The 17,753-nt window shown below is 43.0% G+C and overlaps 1 protein-coding gene across 2 annotated transcripts in view; it reads right to left on the reverse strand.

Annotated features, from left to right (window-relative positions):
- LOC133377664 (cholesterol 24-hydroxylase) overlaps positions 1 to 17,753 on the reverse strand; it is a 60,804-nt gene that overhangs the window by 33,462 nt on the left and 9,589 nt on the right. For both annotated transcript variants that reach the window (XM_061612123.1, XM_061612124.1), the window contains exons 3-4: positions 11,862 to 11,943; positions 5,408 to 5,481 (exon numbers count right to left, since the gene is read on the reverse strand). In XM_061612123.1, the coding sequence (XP_061468107.1) occupies positions 5,408 to 5,481; positions 11,862 to 11,943 (156 nt within the window). The remainder of the gene's footprint in view (positions 1 to 5,407; positions 5,482 to 11,861; positions 11,944 to 17,753) is intronic.

Raw genomic sequence — 17,753 nt, forward strand, 5'->3', positions numbered from 1 at the left:
CGCACTCCAAAACTCCGGATGACCGCACCCAACGGCTTCATATAGATGTTAAAAAGCATGGGAGACAAAACCAAACCCTGCGGGACTCAATATTGGAGAGCCCACGGTGTCGAACAATGTTCCCCAAGTATTATCTTCTGGAGACGGCCTGCCAAGTAGGAGCAGAACCACTGCCACGCAGTGCCTCCAACACCCAACTCCGCAAGCCTCTCCAGAAGGATACCATGGTCGATGGTATCAAAAGCTGCTGAGAGATCAAGGACGATCAACAGAGTTACACTCCCTCTGTCTCTCTCCCGACATAGGTCATCAAACAGGGCGACCAAGGCTGTCTCGGTGACAAAACTGGCCCTGAAACCCAACTGAAATGGGTCTAGATAATCGGTTTCATCCAATAGTGCCTGGAGCTGGTCAGCAACCACTCGTTCCAAGATCTTGCCCAAGAATGGAACATTCGCCACTGGTCTATAGCTGTTACAGTCCTCTGGGTCCAAGGAAGGTTTTTTCAGGAGTGGTCTCACCGCCGCTTCTTTCAGACAGCCAGGGACCACTCCCTCTTGCAAAGAGGCATTTATCACTTCCTTGGCCCAGCCAGCTGTTCCATCCTTGCTAGTTTTTATAAGCCAAGAGGGGCAAGGATCCAGTACCGAAGTGATTGCACGTACCTGTCCAAGCACCTTGTCCACGTCCTCGAACTGAACCGACTGAAACTCATCCAACAAAACATGACTAGACTGTGCTCCAGACACCTCACTAGGACTAACTGGCATAAAATGGGAATCTAAGTCTCGGCGAATGCGTAAGATCTTATGCTGGAAGTGCTCAGCAAACTCATTACAGCGGGCCACCGATGTATCTGCCATGTCCTGTGGGCCTGAATAGAGTAGCCCTCGGACGACTCTAAAAAGCTCCGCTGGGCAGGAGAGAGATGACTTAATAGTGGCGGTGAAATGTTGTTTCTTCGCCGCCCTCACCGCTCCTACATACAGCTTGGTAGAAGCACGGACCAGCGCATAATTGCATTCGTCGGGAGTTCGTCTCCAACTCCGCTCAAGCCGTCTCCTATCTTGTTTCATCGCTCTTAGCTCTGGAGTATACCAAGGAGCTATATGAGCTCTACAAAGGAGAGGGCGCGCAGGGGCGATCGTGTCCACTGCCCGGGTCATCTCTGCATTCCACAGATTAGCCAGGGCTTCGACAGGAGCGCCAGTCCTATCAGCCGGAAAATCCCCCAGAGCCCTTTGAAAACATTCAGGATTCATTAGTCTCCGGGGGCGGACCATTTTAATAGGTCCCCCACCCTTGCAGAGGGAAAAGGCCACTGAAAGTCTAAACTTCAGCAAGCAGTGATCTGACCATGACAAAGGGAGAGATGTAAGACTCCCCACATCCAGATTACTATCCCCATGTCCAGTAGCAAAAATGAGGTCGAGAGTATGCCCTGATGTATGTGTTGGGCCACTAACATATTGAGTCAGCCCCATGGTTGTCATGGCGTCCATGAAGTCCTGAGCTGCCCCCGACAAAGTAGCCTCGGCATGGATGTTGACATCCCCCAGTACTAATAGTCTGGGGGATCTCAACAATACCTTCGAGACCACTTCCGTCAGCTCAGTTAGGGAAGCCATTGGGCAGCAAGGTGGGCGGTACACCAAAAGGATTCCCAGTCTGTCCCTCTGGCCCAACATAAGGTGCAAACACTCCAGACCAGTAATTGCATGGACATGGTGCTTGGTGAGTGAGATGGAACTCTTATAGACCACAGCAACCCCACCTCCCCGACCCTCAGATCTACCATGATGCTGGACCAAATACCCCGGAGGGCCAAATACTAAGATCTAGGTTTACATCTCTATATACGGCATATTATTGATTCAGTGTCCAATACACTTGTACACAGCATGTTGTCTATTTGTGAGAGTTTCATTAGTATTATGTTATGTACTAGTTCAGTACTTTGCTGGTTGTTCACTTTCCCCCGAAATGTTGTAAGTCATACATTTGTGTATACATCATTCCTCCAGTTGTGTGCTTGTTAGTATTGGTGTTTTTGTTCTACATACAACTTTTGTCTCAGTTTGTGATGTTATAAACACAATAAAACATAAGATACCATAAAATGCAACACACACAAAATCATAAAAATGAATCGCTCATCTTGAAAAACAAAAACCAACAGAATAGGCCTGTCAGCATGAAAAAAGTCTTCACACCTGAAATTCAAAAGCAGGGATGCCTGCCAAATTTGTGCTGGAAGAGTATTCCACAGCACGAGACTGGCAACATTAAATACCTTACTTTCTAGTTGAAGCCAAAGTGGCTTCTGAAACAGAGAAGGCAATTAACAGAACTTCTCCAGATTATCTCAATGGGGAAGGCAACCAGAATGATCAAGGGGATGGAGCGACTCCCTTACGAGGAAAGGTTGCAGCATTTGGGGCTTTTTAGTTTAGAGAAAAGGCGGGTCAGAGGAGACATGATAGAAGTGTATAAAATTATGCATGGCATTGAGAAAGTGGATAGAGAAAAGTTCTTCTCCCTCTCTCATAATACTAGAACTCTTGGACATTCAAAGAAGCTGAATGTTGGAAGATTCAGGACAGACAAAAGGAAGTACTTCTTTGCTCAGCGCATAGTTAAACTATGGAATTTGCTCCCACAAGATGCAGTAATGGCCACCAGCTTGGATGGCTTTAAAAGATTAGACAAATTCATGGAGGACAGGGCTATCAATGGCTACTAGCCGTGATGGCTGTGCTCTGCCACCCTAGTCAGAGGCAGCATGCTTCTGAAAACCAGTTGCCGGAAGCCTCAGGAGGGGAGAGTGTTCTTGCACTCGGGTCCTGCTTGCGGGCTTCCCCCAGGCCCCTGGTTGGCCACTGTGAGAACAGGATGCTGGACTAGATGGGCCACTGGCCTGATCCAGCAGGCTCTTCTTATGTTCTTAAGGGCCCTAGCTCAGTGGTAAAGCACCTGCTTTGCATGCAGAAGGTCCCAGATTCAATCCTGAGCATCACGAGGAGAAACTCCTGTCTGAAACCCTGGAGAGCCACTACCAGTCAGTGAAGACAGTATGAGCTAGATGGGCCAATAGTCTGATTCAATCTAAGGCATCTTTGGTATTCTATCATTGGAACTTATTTTGAACTGTAAGGGTATTGTTTCGAATTAATTATATATTTCTTAATGAGATGTTTTCTTTAACTTACTGTAAGAACATAAGAACATAAGAAGAGCCTGCTGGATCAGGCCAGTGGCCCATCTAGTCCAGCATCCTGTTCTCACAGTGGCCAATCAGGGGCCTGGGGGAAGCCCGCAAGCAGGACCCGAGTGCAAGAACACTCTCCCCTCCTGAGGCTTCCGGCAACTGGTTTTCAGAAGCATGCTGCCTCTGACTAGGGTGGCAGAGCACAGCCATCATGGCTAGTAGCCATTGATAGCCCTGTCCTCCATGAATTTGTCTAATCTTCTTTTAAAGCCATCCAAGCTGGTGGCCATTACTGCATCTTGTGGGAGCAAATTCCATAGTTTAACTATGCGCTGAGTAAAGAAGTACTTCCTTTTGTCTGTCCTGAATCTTCCAACATTCAGCTTCTTTGAATGTCCACGAGTTCTAGTATTATGAGAGAGGGAGAAGAACTTTTCTCTATCCACTTTCTCAATGCCATGCATAATTTTATACACTTCTATCATGTCTCCTCTGACCCGCCTTTTCTCTAAACTAAAAAGCCCCAAATGCTGCAACCTTTCCTCGTAAGGGAGTCGCTCCATCCCCTTGATCATTCTGGTTGCCCTCTTCTGAACCTTTTCCAACTCTAGAATATCCTTTTTGAGATGAGGCGACCAGAACTGTACACAGTATTCCAAATGTGGCCGCACCATAGATTTATACAACGGCATTATGATATCGGCTGTTTATTTTCAATACCTTTCCTAATGATCGCTAGCATGGAATTTACCTTTTTCACAGCTGCCGCACACTGGGTCGACATTTTCATCGTGCTGTCCACTACAACCCCGAGGTCTCTCTCCTGGTCGGTCACCGCCAGTTCAGACCCCATGAGCGTATATGTGAAATTAAGATTTTTTGCTCCAATATGCATAATTTTACACTTGTTTATATTGAATTGCATTTGCCATTTTTCCGCCCATTCACTCAGTTTGGAGAGGTCTTTTTGGAGCTCTTCGCAATCCCTTTTTGTTTTAACAACCCTGAACAATTTAGTGTCGTCAGCAAACTTGGCCACTTCACTGCTCACTCCTAATTCTAGGTCATTAATGAACAAGTTGAAAAGTACAGGTCCCAATACCAATCCTTGAGGGACTCCACTTTCTACAGCCCTCCATTGGGAGAACTGTCTGTTTATTCCTACTCTCTGCTTTCTGCTTCTTAACCAATTCCTTATCCACAAGAGGACCTCTCCTCTTATTCCATGACTGCTAAGCTTCCTCAGAAGCCTTTGGTGAGGTACCTTGTCAAACGCTTTTTGAAAGTCTAAGTACACTATGTCCACTGGATCACCTCTATCTATATGCTTGTTGACACTCTCAAAGAATTCTAATAGGTTACTGAGACAGGACTTTCCCTTGCAGAAGCCATGCTGGCTCTGCTTCAGCAAGGCTTGTTCTTCTATGTGCTCAGTTAATCTAGCTTTAATAATACTTTCTACCAGTTTTCCAGGGACAGAAGTTAAGCTAACTGGCCTGTAATTTCCGGGATCCCCTCTGGATCCCTTTTTGAAGATTGGCGTTACATTTGCCACTTTCCAGTCCTCAGGCACGGAGGAGGACCCAAGGGACAAGTTACATATTTTAGTTAGCAGATCAGCAATTTCACCTTTTAGTTCTTTGAGAACTCTCGGGTGGATGCCATCCGGGCCCGGTGATTTGTCAGTTTTTTATATTGTCCACTAAGCTTAGAACTTCCTCTCTCGTTACCACTATTTGTCTCAGTTCCTCAGAATCCCTTCCTGCAAATGTTAGTTCAGGTTCAGGGATCTGCCCTATATCTTCCACTGTGAAGACAGATGCAAAGAATTCATTTAGCTTCTCTGCTTCTCTGTTTGACTGTTTGAATTTTGTTTTGCAACTGATTGAATTATGTCACTTTTTTTCATGGTGTGAGCTGCCTTGAGCATAGATTCTTATGAAAAGGCAGCATACAAATAAACCATGATGATGATCTTCCTATGTTCCTATCAAGCTGGGATATAAAGACCGAAGACAGTCCTTACGGTATCCTGGACCCAAGTTATTCAGGGCTTTCCATTTCTGCTAGAGAGCAGCCCAAAGAGATGCATTGCCAAGTAGCGTTAAGAATCACACACTTTTTCTGAAAGGTGATCAATCATTAAAGGATTTTTTTCATTCCACACATCATGTACAATTTAGCTTCATATTAACCTACCTTACACCAAACATATTACAAAGTCGGCCATATGTAATTCGGTCCTTTGGGTATTGTGGTAACATCAGGAATTCCTAAAGTTAAATCTTTTGGTCAGTCCAGATCAAATACAGTTAATGTTGTCACAATGAATATCAAGCACTATCACTTAGGTTAAAATTGTGAAGAGGACAGAGATTTAAGGGATACCTCCCGCCCCACCAAATAAAACCACAGCAGTGTTAAGAGTGCTGGACCTCATTATTTAAATATTTGGGATGGGGGTGCTGGGCTGTACCTCGAGCAACTGGATCAATATGAGTAGGCTTACGAAATAAGAGGTGTCAGAACATCCCCCTCTCCCAAAAAAGTTATAAAGGCCTTGGTAGATATGGTGACAGATTTTTTTTCCGGGCCTTCACAATTTTTTTTGGGGGGGGGACATTTTTTTTCTAAAGCTTTTTTTTTCCCCCTCAAAAACTGAAAAAAGTTGGATTATGAAATATTTTCTTTTAGAATGATAAATAAAATGTTTTAAGACGAGGCGTTCATATATTTAGTCCCCTCAAATGATTTCGAAAACCAAGTACTGTAACAGGAAGATTTTAAAGTAACACTTTGTGAGAGCTAGTGTGGTGTAGTGGTTAAGGTGTTGGAGTACAATCTGGGACACCAGGGTTCGAATCCCCACATAGCCATGAAGCTCACTGGGTGACCTTGGGCCAGTCACTGCCTCTCAGCCTCATGAAAACCCTATTCATAGGGTTGCCAAAAGTCAGAATCGACTTGAAGGCAGTACATTTGTGTGTGTGCAGTATCAGATCATTACAATTCTTATACAGTGCACTGAAGACAAGCAAGTCCTGGGTTGCACACTGATACCACAACTCTCAAATGCAAGAGCAAGATGCATTTCTGCCAGTAGGTGGCACTGCCATTGACACAAGAAGAAGGATTCAGTGCCTTCTTTGTCTGCAGGCCTCCTCATGTTAGCATCAGGGCCAGCGCCAGAGGGCGACCAAGTAGGGAGGGCTCCTAAAGGGAAGATGGCGCTCTCATTCTGTGATCCGCAGCAGCAGTTAAAAAGAAAAAGCAAAAACTGATAGTGAGAGGGAAAATGAGACTGATTAAATCTCATGCTGTTAATTGAGCCTCCCTTTTCTCAGCTCTTTCTATGAAAGGTAAAGGTAAAGGTGTCCCTGCACTTGTAGTGTGAGTCGTTTCCGACTCTTAGGGTGACGTCTTGCGACGTTTACTAGGCAGACTGTATATATGGGGTGGGATTGCCAGTTCCTTCCCTGGCCTTTCTTTACTCATTTTACCGACCACAGATGGATGGAAGGCTGAGTGGACCTCGACCCCTTTTACCGGAGATTCAACTTCCTCCTTCCGTTGGAATCGAACTCCAGCCGTGAGCAGAGCTTTGGCTGCATTACCGCTGCTTACCACTCTGCGCCACGGAGGATCTTTCTATGAAAATGCCTGATTTACATCGGCTTGACACTGTGGAGGACTGAAGGAGACATAATAATTTTCCCAATACATAATAATTTTCTTTTACTTTTAAAAATGTTTTTGATGTTTTATTGCTTGTGGGTTTGCCTCCTTTGGGAGGAAGGGTGGATTATAAATTTAATTTTAAAAATTAGTAGATAAATGTTGATGATTTCTTTTTTTATTGGTTTTGTGCCTGATCCTCATAAACTGGCAAAGCCAAAGTGATGTTAGATTCCTTACAGTTCAGCAGGTTGTACCTCCATTTGTAGCATGAATATTAAAAATAAATTCAACTTGTAATTATTGCCTGAATAAACTGTACTTTTAATATATCAAGCATGATAATTTTATGGGCAAATCAAGTTATACATAATATATTTTATGTTTCTAAAGTAACAAAGTGATTTTCAAACTGTAAAAGGGTGCTAAAAATATAAGTACTGCATATTTTTTCAATTTCCCCCACAATTTCCATTTCTTTTTTTTAAATGATTTTTTCCATGGCTTCAAGATTTCTATAAATTGTACATCTTTAGGTATGACACATTCTGGGTTTTGGTGAAGGGGTGGGGAATCCTGCCTTAGAACCAACAAATCCTGTATATGCTGCCTTAGAACCAACAAAATGCTGATTCAGAGAAACCTCAGGTATGTTTAATAGGAGCAAACCTGGTACCTAGACCAAGTTTAGCAGAGAATATTGCTCTTAAAACATCTGATGGAAACAGAAAGGATACACAGAAAGGGCTGAGCACTTTCCAAAACATATTCACTCAGAACAAAAGGAATGGCTGCAAATTTATTCAACAGTCAGCCATTTTCTTCAGTAGTATGTCCATTGTACAGCTTACCCCTGAACATGTTTACTTGGTGTTATGTACCAAAGCCTTTGACTGTGTAGATCATGAAAAACTATGGAATGCTTTAAAAGAAATGGGGGTGCCACAGCATCTGATTGTCCTGATGAGCAACCTATACTCTGGACAAGAGGCTACTGTAAGACAGAATATGGAGAAACCGATTGGTTCCCAATCGGAAAGGTTGTGAGACAGGGGTGTATTTTATCACCCTATTTGTTTAATCTATACATAGAACATATCATATGGAAAGCGGGATTGGACCAAGATGAAGGAGGTGTGAAAATTGGAGGAAGAAATATCAATAATTTAAGATATGCAGACGATACCACACGATTAGCAGAAACCAGTAATGATGGATTCCATCAAGGAAGCCACAGACCTGAACTTACAAGATCTGAACAGGGTGGTTCATGACAGATGCTCTTGAAGGTCGCTGATTCATAGGGTCGCCGTAAGTCGTAGTCAACTTGGAGGCACATAACAACAACAACAACAAAGTAATGATTTGAAAAGAATGCTGATGAAAGTTAAAGAGGAAAGCACAAAAGCAGGACTACAGCTCAACGTCAAAAAGACTACAGTAATGACAACAGAAGATTTATGTAACTTTAAAGTTGACAATGAGGACACTGAACTTGTCAAGGATTATCAATACCTTGGCACAGTCATTAACCAAAATGGAGACAACAGTCAAGAAATCAGAAGAAGGCTGGGACTGGGGAGGGCAGCTACGAGAGAATTAGAAAAGGTCCTCAAATGCAAAGATGTATCACTGAACACTAAAGTCAGAATCATTCAGACCATGGTATTCCCGATCTCTATGTATGGATGTGAAAGTTGGACAGTTAAAAAAGTGGATAAGAGAAAAATCAACTCATTTGAAATGTGGTGTTGGAGGAGAGCTTTGCCCATACCATGGACTGGGAAAAAGACAAATAATTGGGTGTTAGAACAAATTAAAGCAGAACTGTCACTAGAAGCTAAAATGATGAAACTGAGGTTATCATACTTTGGACACATAATGAGAAGACCTGATTCACTAGAAAAGACAATAATGCTGGGAAAAACAAGGGAGCAGAAAAGGAGGAAGGCCAAACAAGAGATGGATTGATTCCGTAAAGGAAGCCACAGACCTGAGCTTACAAGATCCGAACAGGGTGGTTCATGACAGGGTGGTTCTTGGAGATCACTGATTCATAGGGTCTCCATAAGTCGTAATTGACTTGAAGGCACATAACAACAACATGTACCACTGACCACAGTGAAATTTACTTCCAAGAAAGTGTGCTAAGGATCACAGCCATCACGAGTAATGATGGCTTCTCATGGTAAATTTGAAAGCACCACAAGACAGTTCCTGTGAATTGATCCTTTAATCTAGAAAAATGAACATATGCTCTTTGAATGAATTATTTCCCTCACATCCATCTCCTGCAATTCCCCAGTTCACTAACCTGTAAAGGAACACTTTCAGCCATTGCTGTCTGTTTTTAGGCACCGGGCAAAAACATTCTTATATTCTTATATAAAACACCATAAGTCGTAATCGACTTGAAGGCACACAACAACAAACAATAACCAGACTTATGTTTTTTAATTGAGAGAGTAGTTAGATATAACAGGTTTTTGTTGTGCCTATCCTTTGAGTGGGGTGGGTAGGACCTGTTCCTTTTAAATATATTGTCGGATAAGTATTTTATTTTTGTTTATTGCTGTTTTGAATCTGATTTCAATGTCTGTTATTTTGTTTTTAATTTTTTATTTTGTAAGTTGCTTTGAGGCACTTGAATACAAACATGTGACTGTAATTATTATTAATAATAATATAATTTTAGAAAGAACATTTCCTAGTTATGGTAACAATATAAGTAACATTTTTTAAGAGCAGCAAGGACCTGAGCTAGAAGCATCCTAATTGTTTTCAATCCAAATATATATATATTTTCCGCAGGCTTCATTTCTTTGGGAAATGGGGCTCTACAAGTTTGAACCAGAAGAATGAAGCCAGAGGCTCTGGGAACAGCATGTTTCAGTAGAATTTTTGGGCTAGCTGTAGTGTGGCCAGATGAAAACCAAGACAGGGCCCCTGCACCTTTAATAGTTACTATTATTAATTACTTAACTCATAGATCACTTACTATATATATAAAAATATCTCAGAATGGTTTAAAGTAAGGAGTCAAAGACGAAAATAACAAAAATTAAAGAACTCTAAAATATACAACATTTTATTTTATTTATTAGATATCTTACCTGCCCTTTACCAAAAGGTCCCAGGGCAAATTACATCAAAATATACAAATATAAAGAACAAAACAGTTACACCATAAAAAAAAATAAAAGTGTAATTTTTTAAAAAAACAATTCCAAAACAATACAAGCATTTGAAAACAATTCCTTATATAAAAACAGTTAAATGTAGTTCCAAAACACAAAGAGGAGATTACTATCACATGCAGTAGGAGTGTGGGCATGGTGCAAAGTTTTGGAAGAGATATTTGCATTGTGCGTCAAACAGTAATACCTGACTAGGTACTGGCGTTCGTATCAATTATCAAAGGGACAGGTTCAAAATGATCCATAGCAAGCTGGGGAGCTTTTTTTTACTAATAGAGGCACATATGGAAATGAGGTTCCATCGGAAAACAGCACGTTTTTGACACATGGCCAGATGTAGGGCTTGGGATTTAGCAAATCAGGGTTGTGCGAGGTGCTGCTAAAAAAAAATCATTTTGAAGCACTCTGGCTATCCTTCATATCTTATGTCTTATAAAAGACTGAGGCAATTACTCCAGCAACCAGTCCCACATCACTTCGTGGCAGAGCTTGGTACAAAACAGGAACAGAACAGTGTGCCAGAGCTCTTCAATGAACTGAGGGAAGTTGCGCCGACTTACATATATAACCAAATTATAGAGTGATCCCTGAGGTGATGTCTGTACTATGAGAATTGCACTCTGTATGGTTTCTTGCCAGTAGTTTGTTATTATTGTTTTATTCTGTAATTTGTTGAGGTTTTATATCAGCAAAATAAATTCAACTACGACAATATAGTTCTAACACAGATGCAAACTGGGTTAAAGGTCTCTACTTAAAAGGCTTGTTTGTTTATTTGATTTATATCCCGCCGTTCCTCTCAGTAACAGCCCAGGGCGGCAAACAAAAGCACTAAAAACACTTTAAAACATCATAAAAACAGACTTTAAAATATATTAAAACAAAACATCTTTTAAAACATTTTTAAAAGGTTTAAAAACATCTTTAAAAAAAGGTTTAAAAACATAATTTTTTTAAAAAAAGGTTAAAAACATATTAAAAAGCAATTCCGACACAGACTGGGATAAGGTCTCAACTTAAAAGGCTTGTTGAAAGAGGAAGGTCTTCAATGGGTGCTGAAAAGACGGTAGAGGCAGTTCCTGACTACTATTTTAAGGGAGGAAGTTCCAGAGGGTAAGTGCCACAACATTAAAAGCCTAATTCCTATATTGTGCAGAACAGACTTCCTGGTAGGATGATATCTTCAGGAGCACAGTGATCAACTGGGTATTCAAGGGGTAAGATACTCTTTTAGGTATCCTCAGTGGTAGCTGATGCCCATTGGGACTAGTGGGGTGGAAGGCAAGGAGCCCAACTGTCGGTGGAGCCACAGCCAATGACAGACGGAACCAAATAATTCTAATTTTGTCCTCATGCTCCTCCCTGCTGAGTTCTGCAAGAGCAACACTGACAGGGAATCCCCCCCTGAGTTGTTATAACTAAGAAGGCAGGCAGGTGGGGGCTGGATGAGGGCAGACTGAGGGTGGTGGGGCAGTGCCCCACTCCCCCAAACAGACCAGGGTCCACTGGTCTCAAGCTGTATAGGGCTTTGTAGAGTTGTGTAGAAGAGGGAATTTCAAGATGCTCCTGTTGAAATTTCCTCTTCCTCTTAAAGGTGCAGAAGCCCTATCCACTTTTTGCATCCGGCCAACATAGCAGCTGCAGTCACTTTATCAACAAAGAATTCAAACAGAATCTATTTCTACTTGATTTGCTGAAGCTTGATAAAACATAACTGAATACCTGAACTTCTTCATATTACTTTCACCTCCATCCTCAGAGAATAAAATTTTATAGCATACCTTCACTCCTTCAGGACTTAATACCAAGAGTGTGACTCTGTGAAAGGTATTAAAACGCAGAATGGGTCCATATTCCTCAGCCCTAGAAAGGCAAAAATGTGAGCAGTAGTTAATATATATATATTGGTCACTTTGAAAGTATATAGGTAGATAGAATGAAATGCTACCGTCGTATTAAGCCAATATTAGACACAGAGCTGTATTTTTTTCTTTCTAAGGTCATGGCTGTGTGAAGACTAGAAAGGAAATTTCATGCCCATGGAGCCCCTTCCAAAAAGGCTGTCTCTAGGGTCAGGGAATACGAGAAGTAGTGTCTACCTTGGTACATAGCAACAGTTGGAGCATATATAAGGCACTCCAATTAACATTATTTTCAACTGAAATGCAGGTATCAGAACATTCAACTTCTGAGCTGGTGTTTTTAACAGATACAATGTGCAATCAAAGCTGAACTAAAAATTAATCCTTCCTCTACTTTATGGATTGCTTATAATAACCTAGTCAACAGAATGTTAAATCAAAAATACCCCCCATGCCATTCCGATGCATCCCATAAGGACGTGCGAATGTTGTCCCCAGAGCTGTTAGTTCTGGGTGATTTTAACATACACGCCGAGACCACTCTCACTGGAGCTCCTCGGGATTTCCTGGAAACCATGGCTTCCTGGGAACTGCGCCTTAGTAATACTGAGCCCACCCATGTAGCCGGTCATACTCTTGACCTTGTATTTGTCCCAGGGGGGGAGGGTAGTGTGCTGAAGTTAGGGGCTAATTCTTTTACCCCTGTGTCATGGTCAGACCACTATCTGGTAAAGATGGATCTCTCGATGCCGCATGCCCTCCGCAGGAGTAAAGGTCCTATTAGAATGGTCCGCCCCAGGCGCATGATGGATCCAGATGGTTTCCTGACGGTGCTTGGGGAATTAGAACCTGCTGAAGGTCGCCCGGTCGAAGCCCTGGTGATGGAGTGGAATGAGAGGATCGCCGGGGCATTAGACCGAGTGGCTCCGAAACGTCCTCTCCCCCTGAACAGAACTCAAGTATCACCATGGTACACACCACGGTTGCGTACTTTGAGACAGGAGGTGAGACGACTAGAGCGCCGGTGGCGGAAGTCTCACTCCGAAGATGCTCGGACACAGGTTAGAGCAGCAATAGCTGCCTACCAAGTGGCGGTAAGGGCGACAAAGAGGGAATTCTTTGCTGCCTCTATTGCATCAGCAGAGTGCTGTCCCAGGAGGTTGTTCCAAGTGGTCCGAAGCCTGGTCGGTCCAGCTGCTCAGGAACCCTTGGAACAATCTAAGGCCTCCTGTGACAAATTGGCAAAGCACTTTGCTGATAAAATCGAGCACCTGAGGAGCTCGATTCCGTGCACCGTGGATACAGTGAGTGAGCTAGAGGTTACCAGCTGCAAACCGGTCAAATGGGATTGATTTCGGCCTCTTCCTTCTGAGGATGTGGACAAGGTGCTCTCATCTGTAAGGCCTACCACTTGTCTAAATGACCCTTGCCCATCGTGGCTCCTTATGAGCTGCAAAGAGAGATTGGGTGAGGGGATCAAGGCAATGGTTAATGCATCCCTACAAGGGGGTGTTATGCCACTAGCCCTCAAGGAGGCTATTATTAAACCAATCTTAAAGAAGTCCTCCTTGGATCCCCAAATCCTAAACAACTTCCGCCCAATCTCGAACTTACCATTCTTGGGCAAGGTCATTGAGAGAGTGGTGGCAAATCAGTTGCTGACACACTTGGATGAAACGGATTACTTAGATCCATACCAATCGGGTTTCAGGACTGGACACGGAACTGAAACAGCCTTGGTCGCTCTGGTCGATGATATGAGGAGGGCAATGGATAGGGGAGAACTCACCTTCCTTGTCCTCCTGGATCTCTCAGCGGCTTTTGATACCGTAGACCACGGTATCCTTCTAGATCGCCTGGAGAGTTTTGGATTGGGAGGCACAGTTTTACGGTGGTTCCACTCCTTTCTCTCTGATAGGCGCCAACAGGTAGCATTGGGTGATGAGGTTTCAGACCCTTGGCCTCTCAATTGTGGTGTGCCACAGGGTTCTATCCTCTCTCCCATGCTATTTAACATCTATGTAAAGCTGCTGGGAGAGATCATCAGGAAATTTGGGCTGCAGTGTCACCAATATGCGGATGACACTCAGCTCTATCTCTCATTCAAGTCTTCACCGGAGAGGGCTGTGGAGACCATGTCCAAGTGCCTGGAATCCGTGAGTGGATGGATGGGCAGGAACAGGTTGAAGTTGAACCCTGATAAGACTGAGGTACTACTTGTGGGAGACAAGGGAGGGTTAGGAGATGTTGACCTGGTGTTTGATGGGGTGAAATTGCCCCTACAGGACCAGGTCCGCAGCCTCAGGGTTGTTCTTGATTCCAGGCTGTCCATGCAGGCTCAGATTTTGGCTGTGAGCCGGGTAGCTTGGTATCAATTACATCTTATACGTAGGCTGCAACCCTACCTCCCTGTTCAACAGCTTCCACTCGTGGTGCATGCCCTGGTCACCTCTCGTCTGGACTACTGTAATGCGCTCTACGTGGGGTTACCCTTGAAAACGACCCGGAAATTACAACTTGTACAGAATGCAGCGGCGCGCTTACTTACCAACAGCCGCCGCCGGGACCACATAATGCCAGTATTATTTGATCTACACTGGTTACCGGTTGTTTTCCGGGCCCGATTCAAGGTGTTGGTTTTAACCTTTAAAACGCTGTATGGTTTCGGCCCAGCTTACCTGAAAGAGCGCCTCCACCGCCACCAACTATGCCGCCTAACTAGATCAGCCACACAAGGCCTTCTCTCAATCCCGCCAACCAAAATAGTTAGGTTTGTGGGTACTAGGGAAAGAGCCTTTTCTGTGGCGGCCCCCACTCTCTGGAACTCCCTCCCATGTGACCTTCGACATGCCCCTTCCCTAGAGGTATTCCGCAAGGCCCTGAAGACGTGGCTATTCCAACAGGCCTTTGAGGTCCTTGGGAAGGGTAAATCTCCATCTATCGTATGCTGTTAATATAATTGTTTTTATATGTATTGATGACTGTCCAGTATTTTATTATTGTTATTAATATGACTGCATTTGTTATTCTTGTATTTTATCTCATTTTAATGTACGTCGCCTACAGTGGCTATTTGCCAGATAGGCGACAAACAAATTAAATATTATTATTATTATTATTATTTCACAACAAAACCTTACAAAACTTATAGTCCTGAACTCAGAAACGCTTGCTTAACAACTCTCTAAATTTTCATGGTGATACACAAAACAGTCAGAGAGAATCCAGAGTTCAAATTGTAAAAAGAGAGAGAAAAAGTTTAAAGCCTCAAATCTGTTCTTAATTTGATCTTTGTATTCTTCTGGGATGTTATTTAAATTGTATTTTGGCATTATGATTGCTTTGTTCTTCTTTAGCTTTACTCTGATTTTCGATACGACCAGTTCATGATCTGTACCGCAGTCTGCTCCTGGTCTTGTTTTTGCAGAAAGTATGGAACTTCTTCATCTTCTGCTACCAATTATATAATCAATTTGATTCCTATATTGACCATTTGGTGATATCCATGTACAGTTGTCTTTTCAGTTGTTCAAAAAATGTGTTCGCAAGAAACAAATTATTGGCTTCACAGAATTCAATAAGTCGTTCTCCTGCTTCATTTCTTTCTCCTAAGCCTCATTTACCCACAGTTCCTACTTCTTCTCTGTTCCCTACTTTTGCATTCCAGTCCCCCATGATTATCAGCACATCTTGTTTTGGTGTGTGATCAATTTCTTCCTGTACTTCTGCGTAAAATCTCTCCAATTCCTCTTCTTCTGTGTTTGCCGTTGGAGCGTAGACTTGGATGATGGTTATGTTAATAGGTTTCCCGTTTAATCTAATTGATATCACTCACTCAGACCTTGTGTTATAGCTCCTAATTGCTTTTGCTACATCACTTCTTAATATTAAAGCAACTCTGTTTCTTCTTGATTTCTCATTTCCTGCATAAAATATTTTGTAGTTGCCTGACTGGAAATGTCCCATTCCCAACCATTTTAATTCACTCACGCCAAGTATTGTAATACGTTCCATTTCTTGCTTGACAATTTCTAACTTTCCCTGGTTCATGCTTCTCACATTCCATGTTCCTATTGTGTGCATCATACAATTACGGACTCTCGTTTCGCATCTGTGTGCATCAGCCTCTGGGCTTCCTTTCAGCTTTGACCCAGCTGCATCATTAGCCACAGCACTACTCGTACTTGTCCTCTGTTCTTCCCCAGTAGCTCTGTGAGTGCCTTCTGACCTGGGCATCTCATCTTCCAGCACTATCTCGTGTTGCATTTTGGATAGTCTGTTCATGGAGTTTTCATGGTAAGAAGTATTGAGAGGTGGTTTACCATTGCATTCCTCGGAGTTTGGATGCATCTTAGTCTGGTTTCTCAGCTTTGACCATTCTGGCTTGGATGCCCCTGACAGGGCAGAATGGTCAAAGCCCCTTGATGCCATTGCTCTCAGCTTCTTCAACACTCTGAAACCCCCTCACCATGTTAAGGTGTGCATCCTAGAGGGGTACAAATGTTTAGGGGAGTACAATATCTCAGAGAGGAGGTCAGGTCTCTTGCTCCCCTGGTGCATTCACTATAGCTTCCCAATTTCCCTGCTTTTAAAAGTTTGATAAAATATCTGTTGGATATAGATACATTCTTAACCTGCAAGATTTTTTGCCAGTTAGTGAATAAATGTCCAGATTTGTTGCCCCCCAAATCTGGACATTTATAAATCTTTCCAAGGAAGGTCAGAATGGTTAATCCAGATTGTGTTGGTCAGTGGTATAATACAGCCATGAGAGTGGCTGTATACCATAGCCAGCATGGATTTTTCACATTCTGCAATGTTAAACTGAAAATACCCCCATGCCATTCTAATGCTCCCCATAAGCTCATTTCAAAACAAAACCTTACAAAACTTATAGTCCTGAACTCAGAAACAGTTGCTTAACAACCCTGTAAATTTTCATGGCGATACACAAAACAGTGAGAGAGAACAGAGAGTTCAAAGTCCAAAAAGAGAGGAAAAAACCCCAGAGCCCTTTTAGACTTTTTTCTGTCAGAGTTCTCATAATCTGTTGAAATTCATTAAAAAATCAGCCATGTTCACGAAGTACCTGTAATCCTGTTACTGACCTTGCCCCATACTCTGACCTTCATCTTCTGCAGTTTAAAAGTTAAAAAAATCCCTGGCTGATTTTTAATTAAGCAATTTTGGCTTGAACCCAATTATAACATCAGGCATGCTCAGTAAGAACCAACTGTCAGTGTTCTAAAAGCCAGACTCACAGCTGCTGGGCTTGCCTAATCAGGGGGCCACACCCACCCCAGACTTTGATTTCACGTGAGACAGTCATGGCTTCCCTCAAAGAATCCTAGGAAGTGTAGTTTGTGAAGGGTGCTGAGAGGAGACTGCTATTCCACTGACAGAGCTTCAGTGGCCAGACTGGTTTAACAGTCAGCCACTCTGATTGAAGGTCTGTGAGGGGAACAGGGCGTCTCCTAGCAACTCTCAGCACCCTTCACTAACTACACTTCCCAGGATTCTTTGAGAGAAGGCATGACTCTCCAAAGTGAAATAAAGGCCTGGTGTGGATGTGGCCTTGGACAGCTTTGATTTAAATTTGGGTGGGAGACTACATGTGTCTGCTGTAGAATAAAAAGGTGGGGGGAACGCTGGAAAGCAATTATACTGTTCACAATGTTGTTCTTTTGAAAAGGAAAGGGGCTTCCCCTCTGCCCAGTGCCCACCCACCCAATCTCCTCTCCACCCCTCCCCCTCCTCTTCCTGCCCCTCCCCCAGGTCAGTGTTGGACTAGGACCTGAGAGACCAGGGTTC

This window comes from Rhineura floridana, chromosome 2 (assembly GCF_030035675.1).
Source record: "Rhineura floridana isolate rRhiFlo1 chromosome 2, rRhiFlo1.hap2, whole genome shotgun sequence".
Lineage (NCBI taxonomy): Eukaryota > Metazoa > Chordata > Lepidosauria > Squamata > Rhineuridae > Rhineura > Rhineura floridana.